Genomic DNA, 12552 nt, shown 5'->3' with positions numbered 1-12552 from the left:
AAGTCTCTTACAACATGTCAGACAGGGTTCAAAGCACTATCTCAAACGCATAAAATAACAGTGGCTGTACTAGAATCAACTAGCCCCGACAATCTCTTGGCTTGGTCCCTCAACCCCTGCAAAGGTAAAAACAGAATTACCTGGAAAAACTCAGCAGGTCTGCCAGCATCGGCGGAGAAGAAAAGAGTTGATGTTTCGAGTCCTCATGACCCTTCGACAGAACTTGAGTTCGAGTCCAAGAAAGAGTTGAAATATAAGCTGGTTTAAGGTGTGTGGGGGGCGGGGGGGGGGGGGGGGGGGGGGCCGGAGAGAGAGAGAGAGAGAGAGAAGTGGAGGGGGGGTGTGGTTGTAGGGACAAACAAGCAGTGATAGAAGCAGATCATCAAAAGATGTCAACAACAATAGAACAAAAGAACACATAGGTGTTAAAGTTGGTGATATTATCTAAACGAATGTGCTAATTAAGAATGGATGGTAGGGCACTCAAGGTATAGCTCTAGTGGGGGTGGGGAGAGCATAAAAGGTTTTAAGATATTTAAAAATAATGAAAATAGGTGGGAAAAGAAAGATCTATATAATTTATTGGAAAAAAAAGGAAGGGGGAAACAGAAAGGGGGTGGGAATGGGGGAGGGAGCTCACGACCTAACGTTGCTGAATTCAATATTCAGTCCGGAAGGCTGTAAAGTCCCTAGTCGGAAGATGAGGTGTTGTTCCTCCAGTTTGCGTTGGGCTTCACTGGAACAATGCAGCAAGCCAAGGACAGACATGTGGGCAAGAGAGCAGGGTGGAGTGTTAAAATGGCAAGCGACAGGGAGGTTTGGGTCACTCTTGCGGACAGACCGCAGGTGTTCTGCAAAGCGGTCGCCCAGTTTACGTTTGGTCTCTCCAATGTAGAGGAGACCACATTGGGAGCAACGAATGCAGTAGACTAAGTTGGGGGAAATGCAAGTGAAATGCTGCTTCATTTGAAAGGAGTGTTTGGGCCCTTGGACGGTGAGGAGAGAGGAAGTGAAGGGGCAGGTGTTGCATCTTTTGCATGGGCATGAGGTGGTGCCATAGCAGGGGGTTGAGGAGTAGGGGGTGATGGAGGAGTGGACCAGGGTGTCCCGGAGGGAGCGATCCCTACGGAATGCCGATAGGGGGTGGTGAAGGGAAGATGTGTTTGGTAGTGGCATCATGCTGGAGTTGGCGGAAATGGCGGAGGATGATCCTTTGAATGCGGAGGCTGGTGGGGTGATAAGTGAGGACAAGGGGGACCTTATCATGTTTCTGGGAGGGAGGAGAAGGCGTGAGGGCGGATGCGCGGGAGATAGGCCGGACACGGTTGAGGGCCCTGTCAACGACCGTGGGTGGAAAACCTCGGTTAAGGAAGAAGGAGGACATGTCAGAGGAACTGTTTTTGAAGGTGGCGTCATCGGAACAGATGCAACAGAGGCGAAGGAACTGAGAGAATGGGATGGAGTCCTTACAGGAAGCGGGGTGTGAGGAGCTGTAGTCGAGGTAGCTGTGGGAGTCGGTGGGTTTGTAATGGATATTGGTGGACAGTCTATCACCAGAGATTGAGACAGAGAGGACAAGGAAGGGAAGGGAAGTGTCTGAGATGGACCACGTGAAAATGATGGAGGGGTGGAAATTGGAAGCAAAATTAATAAATTTTTCCAAGTCCCGACGAGAGCATGAAGTGGCATCGAAGTAATCATCGATGTACCGGAGAAAGAGTTGTGGAAGGGGGCCGGAGTAGGACTGGAACAAGGAATGTTCCACATACCCCATAAAGAGACAGGCATAGCTGGGGCCCATGCGGGTACCCATAGCCACACCTTTTATTTGGAGGAAGTGAGAGGAGTTTAAGGAGAAATTGTTCAGCTTGAGAACAAGTTCAGCCAGACGGAGGAGAGAAGTGGTGGATGGGGATTGTTCGGGCCTTGTTCGAGGAAGAAGCTAAGAGCCCTCAGACCATCCTGGTGGGGGATGGAGGTGTAGAGGGATTGGACGTCCATGGTGAAGAGGAAGCGGTTGGGGCCAGGGAACTGGAAATTGTTGATGTGACGTAAGGTGTCAGAGGAATCACGGATGTAGGTGGGAAGGGACTGGACAAGGGGAGAGAGAAGGGAGTCAAGATAACGAGAAATGAGTTCTGTGGGGCAGGAGCAAGATGAGATGATCGGTCTACCGGGGCAGTTCTGTTTGTGGATTTTGGGTAGGAGATAGAAGCGGGCTGTCTGAGGTTGGGCGACTATCAGGTTGGAAGCTGTGGGAGGAAGATCCCCAGAGGAGATGAGGTCAGTGACAGTCCTGGAAACAATGGCTTGATGTTCAGTGGTGGGGTCATGGTCCAGGGAGAGGTAGGAGGAAGTGTTTGCGAGTTGACGCTCAGCCTCCGCGAGGTAGAGGTCAGTGCGCCAGACAACAGCACCACCCTTGTCAGTGGGTTTGATGACAATGTCAGGGTTGGACCTGAGAGAATGGAGTGCAGTAAGTTCAGAGAGAGACAGGTTAGAATGGGTGAGAGGAGCAGAGAAATTGAGACGACTGATGTCGTGCCGACAGTTCTCAATGAAAAGATCAAGAGAAGGTAAGAATCCAGAGGGAGGGGTCCAGGTGGAGGGAGAATATTGGAGATGGGTAAAAGGATCCGTTGAACTGGGAGAGGACTTCTGCCCAAAGAAGTGAGCCCGGAGACAAAGACGACGGAAGAAGAGTTCAGCATCATGCTGAGCCCGAAATTCATTGAGGTGAGGGCGTAAGGGTATGAAACTAAGTCCTTTGCTGAGCACTGAACGTTCAGCATCAGAGAGGGGAAGGTCAGGGGGTATAGTGAATACACGGCTGGGGTTGGGATTGGAAGATGGGGTGGGGACGGAGGGACGGGCAGGGGTGGAGGGTCCTAGATGGGTGTTGGTGTCGATGAGTTGTTGGAGCTTGCGTTCCTTAGCACTTGAGAGAAAGAGAAAAAGTTTCTTGTTGAGGCGTCGGATGAGACGAAGAATAAAATGAAACTAGGGGCACGCGCAGCTTTGAAAAAGGGTACGGCGGTGCTGCTGGAGGGAGAGGTCGAGTGTGTTCATATGGCGGCGCATGGCACTGAGTGTGGATTTCAGAATGTGACGGGAACAGCAGTCCGAGAAACGTTTTATGTCCCGGAGATACCTATAATCCTGGGTGGGTTCGAAACATGAGGGGTGGAATTTCAGTTGAAATCCACGTGGGGTAAGTCGGAGACGGAGACAGTCAATGAGAAAGGAGATATGGCTGTGAAAGCGGGTTTTAGTAAACACCTTGTCAAACACCAGGAGGGAAATGGAAAGCAATGAAGGTAAGCAAGGCAAAAGAGAGGAACGGAAATCTTGTCGCAGAAAAGAACAGAACTTCTTCAAGGAGGTAGGCATTTCTTGAAGAGCAGTGGCAGTCAATTAAACACAGAGATAAAAACTAAAAAACTGCGGATGCTGGAAATCCAAAACAAAAACAGAATTACCTGGAAAAACTCAGCAGGTCTGCCAGCATCGGCGGAGAAGAAAAGAGTTGACGTTTCGAGTCCTCATGACCTTTCGACAGAACTTGAGTTCGAGTCCAAGAAAGAGTTGAAATATAAGCTGGTTTAAGGTGTGTGGGGGGGGGGGGGCGGAGAGAGAGAAGTGGAGGGGGGGTGTGGTTGTAGGGACAAACAAAGGTTCAGCTCATCCAAAGCTTTGCCACCCACATCCTAACTCGCACCAAGTCCAGTTCACACATCACCTCTTGCGCTGACTGACCATTCCTTTCAACATTAGCAGCCGTGCCTTAAGCTGCTTGTGGGAGCTTGCTGTGCACAATTTAGCTGCCGTCCTTATTGCACCACAGCAGTGACTACTGCTTGGTTAGCTGGAAAGCACTTTGGGATGTCACAAGGCCATTTACAAATGCAAGTTTTCTTTCACTTTAAACGTCCCGGCGCTCTCTTCACTAGATACAAACACGGCCTGCTCGCACCTGATTTCTGAGGGCTTTGGGGTCCTAGCACCCGCTGCAACAGAACAGCCTCCGAGGGATTCATTTTCATTTTCTGCACAGCGCTGCTGGAAGGCTTGCTGCTCTGCACGATGGGTAACTCTCTCATCAGCTGGGGCCCGGTGCTCTCCCAGATATTGGAGCAATCCCGCAAAACCGGAGAACCTCCTGAAAGGGGAAACACTGCGTGTTTTAGAACCGGACAAACCCACAACGAGAGACTCTCCCCAGCTCGCTTGCCATGTGATTGTGAAGCATATGAATTTCAGTGATTCCTATCCACAATTCGGAAATAATAGTACAAAGAGGCTAGAGAAGCTGGGACCATTCAGAGCAGAGGTGGCCATGGGGAGATTTAATAGAGGTGTTCCAAATTATGAAGCTTTTTGATGGAGTAAGTAAGAAGAAACTGGCACGACACAGTAACCAGAGACACAGATTTAAGATAAAAGAGGATATAAAGACAATTTTTTTTCTCAGTAACACAGAGAGTTGTTGTGATCTGGAACATGCTGAAGGGGCGGTGGAACTAGGTTCAGTGGTAACTTTCAGAAGGGGAACTGGATAATTACTTGAAAAGGAAAGAATTGAAGGACTAAGGACTATGGGAAAAGAGCGTTGGCAGGTTTTGGGGGGGGAAACTAATTGGATAGCTCTTTCAAAGAGCCAACATAGACACAATGGTCTGAATGGCCTCTTTCCGTGCTGGATGATTCTACAGTAATTCATTCACTTAGACCACACAGTCACAAGTCACCAGTATGGTTTCCTTTCAGGGTTAAGCTTTCAATTTTTCTCTTTATTCTTTTCATGGGATGTGGGCGTCGCTGGCAAGGCCAACATTTGTTGCCCATGCCCTTGAACTGAGTGGCTTGCTGGGCCATTTCAGAGGGCAGCTAAGGGTCAACCACATTGCTGTGGGTCTGGAGCCACATATAGGCCAGACCGGGTAAGGACGGCAGATTTCCTTCCCTAAAGGAGTCATGAAAACCAGATTACAGCCTCGAATTACTTACGAGCATATTGAACTTTTTAAGGAAGACTCGTGTTGTTTTTAAACAAATGCAAGCAAAGGCCCTGAGCAAAAGGTGGCTGATAATGTACAGCGACCACTTTCTAGGAACTTCCTACATGGATTATAGTTGACCGACTAGTCCTGAGGGAACATGGAATATTGTACCTGAAAATGTGTCATGGCCTTCTTCAAGCAGAGACAAGTCAAGGTGCAAAGACTGAACTTTAATCTCCTGTGGCTATGGAGACAGAAGACTGACTTGCACATCTCAGCAGTCATCCAAAGATCCATCTCCTGTCGATTTATATCTCAGAATGCGTAAATAGTTCTGACATGAATGCAAGACGACTATTTTCCCTCCCAGAATGCACAGGACAATATGGGTTGAAAAGCTTTCTGCAGACCAGTGTGCTGGTGTGCTGTGTGAGTGTATCAGCAAGCAGAAATACCAACCAGTCACCCCTGCAGTTTGCAGGCCAAGTCTCTCTCTCTCTCTCTCTGTTGCTGGAGGCAAGGTACTGTTTTAAAATTAGGGGTCACCCTTTTAGGACAGAGTTGAGGAGATATTTTTTCTCTGAGGGTTGTGCAACTTTGGAACTCTCTGCCTCAGAAGGCAGTGGAGGCAGAGTCATTGAATATTTTTAAGGCAGAGGTAGATGAATTCTTGTTCGGCAAGGGAATCAAAGGTTATCGGGGTAGATGGGAATGTGGAATTTGAAAGCACATCAGCAGTGATCTTATTGAATGGCAGAGGAGGCTCAAGGGACCGAATGGTTTACTCCTGCTCCTGTTTCTTATGTTCTTATGTAAAAAGAAAATAGGACAGCCTCTTCAGCTACCCTGCAGAACTAAGTGTCTCCAACGAACTGCAAATTTGCCAAGGTCAGCCTCATATTCACTTTTTGGTTCACACACGGACAGAACGGACACTCGCACGAAATGTTAGAGGGTGGCAGGTGCCTGTGGAAGCATGCACCAGTGCCTTCAGGAGAGGAAAAGGGTAGACTGAAGGAAGCCTAGAGGCATCAAATAACAAAGGGTCCCCCCATTACCACCTCACCTTGCTGGGAGGCTGCGTCATTCTGTGCTATGCTGGGCTTCTCGGATTCCCCACTGCCTTCCACAGGATCTCCAGGTGATCGGTCAAGAAGCTGAGGGAGAAAGAGAATACCGCAGCGTTAGAAGATAAAAGCGGCTTCTTCCAACTTTGCTGAAAATTTTCCTTTTACACCTTGTCACGGATCTACACTCCGCCATCCAAACCAAAAGGTAAACTCACCGAGACTAATTACACCGGCTCTCCGGCAATTCTAGTGAGTCCAGCTACCAATCAGTAACCTTGCTCATTTTGGAGAAGCTGGTCTGTCGCCTAGTTCTCCCTCAGTTCTGAACTTTGATTGACAAATCACAGAATAACTAATTGGCGAATTGAACATGTTCTTTTCCTTGGTGTGTTCTGGGCAGCACTGGCCTTGAAGGTGGTGTCAGGAAGCATTTCTTCACACAAAGGAAGGCAGAAATCTGGAACTCTCTCCCCTCCACACAAAATTCTGCTCAGGCATTGAAAAATTTCAAAGTTGAATTTGATGGATTTTTGTTGGGCAAGGGGGGATTAAGGGTTACAAGCCGAAGGCTGGTAAACCAAAATACAGATCAGCCTTGAGCTAATGGTCTGGTGGCAGACTCGAGGGGCTGAGTGGCCTCCTCCTGTTTCTATCAGCTGCTCAACAATATATACAGAACTAAGGCGGTAAAACCGACAGAGCCCAAATGGTTTGGTGGGCAGGCGGGTTGCCCAATGTGGAACAACAATAAGAAGGCCCTGGCTTGAACCCAGAGGTAGCATTGCTGGCTTGCCTGGTGGATCCAGGGAGACTAGTGAAAAAATGCCTCTCCTGTCCCTCATGGCACCACAATCATCTAAACAAGGTGCATACCCCTCACAGATTTGTAAATTTCCCAGCGAGTAATGCAGGCCCTGACTCCTCAAAGCCTGTCCACCATCTACAAGGCACTGATCAGGAGTGTGATGGAATACTCCCCACTTGCCTGGACGAGCGCAGCTCCAATACTCAAGAAGGTCGACACGATCCAATCCAGAGTAGCCCGTTTGATCGGCACCCCATCCGCCACCTTCAACATTCATTCCCTCCACCACAGACCCACAGTAGCAGCACTGTGTACAATCTACAAGATGCAGTGTAGCAACTCATCAAGCCTCCTTCAACAGCACCATCAAAGACCATGACCCCTAATATCTAGAAGTCCAAAGGCAGCAGATACATGGGAACACCACCACCTGCAAGTTCTCCTCCAAGCCACACACCATTCTGACTATATCGCTGGAACTATATCGCTGTTTCTTCACTGTCTCTGGGTCAAAATCCTGGAACTCCCTCCCTAACAGCACATGGACTGCAGCGGTTCAAGAAGGCAGCTCACCACCACCTTCTCAAGGGCAATTAGGGATGGGCAACATATATTGGCCTTTCTGCCAATGCGCACATCCCAGGGACAAGAAAGAAACTGTAACAAATCCTACCCAGTGAACAAAGCTACATCTTTCTGCTCGAGGGCTGAGGAATTACTTCTGTGGACAATCCACCTACCATCTGGATGTAATACTGAAGCTCACTGCTTCGCGAGCTCTGTTCCTGGGAGGACTGCCCCCCTGACGACTCAAAGCTGCTGTTCTTGGTTGTTCCGCCCTCACTCGGCTGCTGGTTGTGGGTCTGTTCACTGTCATCAGCACCATCAGTGAACGGGTGCTCAGCCAGCTCGTCCAAATGGGCTCCGGGGGCTGCAGGAAAGAACATGAAAACGGTAAAAGTCCATTGACAGGCATCCCAAACAACAGCACTAACCCTTCGAGTATCGCATTCTTTTAAAAGGAAGGAGGGCAGGAAAATATCGCCCCAACAGTTGCCACGTCTCCCCTTTCACATGAGTTATTAACCAGAAACCCTCCTCTTCTGGGTGTTAAGAAATCCCATGGCTCAGTGAGCTGGTTAATATTCCTCCTTCATCCAACACATTATAGAATCTCAGATTGGCTACAATACAGGAGGCCGCCATTCGGCCCATCACGTACACACTGGCTCTCTGCAACAGCAACTCGCTTACTGACACTCTCCGGCCTTTTCCAGGTAGCCCTGTAGTTTTTTTTTTCTTCAAATAATCATCCAACTCCTTTTTGAAAGCTTTGATTCAACCTGCCTCCACCACACTCTCGGGCAGGGCATTCCACATCCTGACCCCTCGCCGCATGAAAAGAAATTTCTCTCATGTCGTCATTGCTTCTTGTGCTAATCACCTTAAACCAGAATCTTCTGGTTCTCGATCCTAAAAAAAAAACTTGCATTTCTATAGCACCTTTCACCTCCTCAGGCCATCCCACTGCACTTAACAGCCGACAAAGTACTTTGTGAAGTGCAGTCACTCGATGTCATAATGCAGGAATTAAATTTAAAACACAGATTACCTGGTTATTAATTAGCTGCGATGCCTACATCAAAAAAGTCACTCCACTTGAAAGTAACCAAGGGAAGGACTTTGAGGTTCCAAGGCACTAAGCAAATTCAAGTTTGACCGTCAAGCATTTAGATGACAGGAATAAAGAGGGGCTTATATTTCTATAGCATTTCCCAATCTATGGATATTCCAAACCCTTTACAGCCGATGAAGTGCTTTTTGAAGTGTAGTCGATGTTGTAATGTAGGAAACATGGCAGCCAATTGGCTCACAGCAAGCTCCTACTAACAGCAATGGGATAATGACCAGGTCATCTGTTCCAGTGATGTTGCTCATAGGGTAAATATTGACCCCAGGGCACCGGGGAGAACTCCTTTGCTCTTCTTTCAATAGCCCCGTGGGAGCTTTGACGACAAACACAAGCAGACAGAGTCTCGGTTTAATGCCTCATCTGAAACACAGCGCCTCTGACAGTGCAGCGCTAACTCGGTACTGGCACTGGGACTGTCAGCCTGGACAAGATCTTAACTGGTGGGATGTGAATCTATGACTCGGAGACTCAGAAACGGTTTTGGGGGGGTGGGGGGGGGGGGGGGGGGCGGGGGGGAATAGCACTACCTACTCTGTATCTCTGCAACCCAGGCCCCGGTTTACCTGTCATCATGGTCTCATCCACCTGTAGCTCCAGAGGGTGGAAGCTGGCATGACTGAGGAAGCTGTAGTTGAGCAGCTGGCTGAGGTCTTCCAACGAGGGCCGGTTGGGCAGCAGTGGGAGCATCACCGGCTGGCTCTGCTCAGAGTACACAGAGCTCCCGGCCAGCTGTGGGTGGTCACTACAGTGCGAGGTGCACTGCTGCAGGTGATGTTCATGCTTTAACAGGGGGTCCAGCGTTTCTGTAGCATTTGAGGCCAGGGTACTGTGTCTGCTGGGTATGTTGGGATCTGCGTTGACCTCTTGGTCTTTGGTTGCCATGGACACCTGTCGGTGAGATGAGGCCTGTACCACAGGCTGCAAGGGAATGGCCTGAGCAAAGTGGAAGTTGCGGGTGTCCTGCAGGGAAACATCCACGAGCTTGCGAGCCTCTTGGTTTGCGTAGGGAAGTTGTCCGGTCTCGATCCTGTCCTCACAGACCCCACAGTCCGGAGCCAGCTCAGGCAAACGGAGGTCGCTCCTCTGACTGACCCAATCCGAGTGCTGCAGCTTGACCAGGTTCCCGTGTGTTTGGCTGTCAGGTGCCTGAGAGCCAGAGGAATGCCTCAGCCGGTTGGTATCCAAGGCCGAGACTGTGTAAGGCACCGTCGAGGAAGACGAGAGGTGAGAATCATTGGTGGTTCCTGAGGTCGACATTATGCGGTTGAGCTCGCTATAAACAGGCATTTGGTTGTGATGAAGGGCAGGTTGCTGCAGGAAATATTAACAAAGCCTCGTTAGAACTGGGACCTAGATCAGAATGGAAAAATAAATCCATATAAAAAAAACACATGCTTCTTATCCAAATGTAAAGTGGCACTGGAGGCACAGTAGGAATGGCCCTTACACACTCCAGGAATGGTGCTTCTATAGCAATGGACAAAGCTAAAATGATTCCAGGTGTCTTGATAGACTTGCCCCTCAACCAGTCCAACCAAGGTAGAGAAGCCATTAATGTAGCTAACACAGTACAACCTGAAGATCATACTTGGGACCTTTAACATCGTATTTATAGCACAGAAACAGCCCATTCATTCTGACTGCTCTGTGCTGGTCTTTATGCTCCACACGAGCCTTCATCTACCCTACTTCATCTCAACCCATCAACATACCCTGCTATCCCTTTCTTCCTCATGTGTTTATCCAGCTTCCCCTTAAATGTATCCATATTATCACCTCAACCACTCCCAGTGGTAGCAAGTTCCACATTCTCATCACTCTTTGGGTAAATAAGTTTCTCTTTACCACGACCCCACCATCTCCCCTAATGTCATTGGACAGTAATCTAGGGGCCCAGGCTAATGCTCTGGGGACACGGGTTCAAATCCCACCATGGCAGCTGGTGGAATTGAACATGAGCCTCAGTAATGGTGACCATCACAACTATCATCAATCATTGTAAAAACCCATCTGGTTCACTTATGTCCTTTTTGGGAAGGAAATCTGCCACACTTACCTGGCGTGACCTACCTGTGACTCTAGGCCTGCAACAATGTGGTTGACTCTTTACTGTCCTCTGAAATGGCCAAGCTAGCCACTCAGTTCAAGGGCAATTAGAGATGGACAAGTGCTGGCCTTGCCAACGACGCCACATCCCATGAAAGAATAAAAAAAACCCAACTTTCTCCTGAATTCCTTATTTATTAATGACAGTACTGATGGCCCCCAGCTCTGGTCCTCTCCACAAGTGGAAATGTCTTCTCTACATCGCTCCTATTAAACCCATGCACAATTTTAAAGAATTCCAACAAGTCACTCCCTCAGCCTTCTTTCTCTGAAGAAAAAGAGCCCAAGCCTGTTGAATCTTTTCTAATAATACTTCGTTTTGTTCAGTATCACATCAAGCATCTCTTTCCATCACCATCAGGGGCCATTGGAAGATTGAGTGGCCCGGGGTGGGGGAGGGTGCGTAACAACTTGTGCGTTCACCGTTACAAAAAACAAGCACATAGGACAAGGACAAGCTGGGACTCCGTGGCTCAGTCAGCCATGGCCAATTAGTATGCAACTAGAGGAAAGCAAATGGAGTGTTGACCTATATTGTAAGGCGAATCAAGTATAAAAGTACACATGTTGCTGGAGCTACACAGGGCTTTAGTGAGACGACATCTGGAGTTTGTGCAGTTTCGGTCTCAAGAAAGGATATAATTGCATTGGAAGCAGTTCAGAGAAGGTTCACTTGACTGATTCCTGGGACAAAGGGGGTTGTCTTGTGAGGAAAGGTTGAGCAAGTTGGGCCTATCCTCAATGGAGTTTAGAAGAACGAGAGGGCAATCTTAGTGAAACATAAAATCCTAGGGGACTTGACAGGGTGGATGCTGAGAGGATGGTTCCCCTTGCGGGGGAGTCTAAAACTAGGGGTAAGGGGCCTCCCATTTAAGACGGAGATGAGGATTTTTTTTCTCTCAGGGGTCTGTGGAATTCTCTTCCCCAGAGAGCATTGGTGGCTGGGTCATTGAATATATTCAAGGCTGAGTTAGACAGAATTTTGAGAGACAAGGGAGTCAAGGGACAGGCAGGAAAGTGAAATTGAGACAAGTCAGATCAGCAATGATCTTATTAAATGGCGGAGCAGGCTTGAGGGGCCAAATGGCCTACTCCTGCTCCTGATTCTTCTCTCCTTGTGTTCTAACCCATAGAGTTCACATGCGAGGCATCTCTCAGTCACCTACCATTGGTCTCTGGAGGGCTGGGGGTGAGTCTTCGGACAACAACACCTTCAGTGCTTCGTTCCAGTGCGACTGCATCATGGTCTGCAGCTTGGACACCATCTCGCCTCGCTGCACTTCCAGCTTCCTCTTCACGGCGAGGAGCCTGCCCATCTCCTCCTGTGCCTTCGCCAGCCTACAGCCGCCGCGTAAGAGAGAAAGAATCGCATTTATATAGCGCCCTTCAATACCTCAGCACATCCCAAAGAACTTTGCAGCCAATGGAATAGTTTATGAAGTGTCGTCGCTGTTATGGTCTATGATACTCTGCAGCTAACTTCTGCACAGTGATGTGATAACGACCAGCGAATGTGATGATGACTGAGGGATAAACATTGGCTGCACGACTCTGAGGAGAACTCCCCTGCTCTTCTTCTCAACAGTGGCCGTGGGATCTTTTACGTCTAACTGAGAGGACAGGCGGGGATTCAGTTTACACACTCATCTCAAAGGCTGCACCTCCGACTGAGCAACACTCTCTCAGTGCTGCCCTGGGAGTGTCGGCCTGGGCTATGTGTTCAGGATGCCTGGGGGCAGACTTAGCCCTCCTTGCAGCTTGAGCAAAGAAGTCATGAATTTGGGATTCTGGCTACTTAACCACCTTCGCCCCAAGAACAGTAAAGCCAGAGTACTTCCTGGGTTGATTCCTCAAAAGGACAATTAATTTTAATTTTTT

General features: G+C 48.8%; 1 protein-coding gene across 1 annotated transcript in view; it reads right to left on the bottom strand.

The window, feature by feature from the left end:
* The window catches only part of cntrob (centrobin, centrosomal BRCA2 interacting protein), a 40641-nt gene that overhangs the window by 7227 nt on the left and 20862 nt on the right, over window positions 1–12552 (bottom strand). Inside the window, exons 13-17 of the mRNA XM_041179035.1 lie at window positions 11841–12012; window positions 9132–9879; window positions 7616–7806; window positions 6067–6157; window positions 3974–4159 (exon numbers count right to left, since the gene is read on the bottom strand). Coding sequence (XP_041034969.1) covers window positions 3974–4159; window positions 6067–6157; window positions 7616–7806; window positions 9132–9879; window positions 11841–12012 — 1388 coding nt within the window. The remainder of the gene's footprint in view (window positions 1–3973; window positions 4160–6066; window positions 6158–7615; window positions 7807–9131; window positions 9880–11840; window positions 12013–12552) is intronic.

This window comes from Carcharodon carcharias, chromosome 33, assembly GCF_017639515.1.
Source record: "Carcharodon carcharias isolate sCarCar2 chromosome 33, sCarCar2.pri, whole genome shotgun sequence".
In the NCBI taxonomy this organism is placed as follows: Eukaryota; Metazoa; Chordata; class Chondrichthyes; order Lamniformes; family Lamnidae; genus Carcharodon; species Carcharodon carcharias.
The sequence above is the reverse complement of the archived record's forward strand: the minus strand, read 5'-3'. Positions and strand labels throughout refer to the sequence as shown.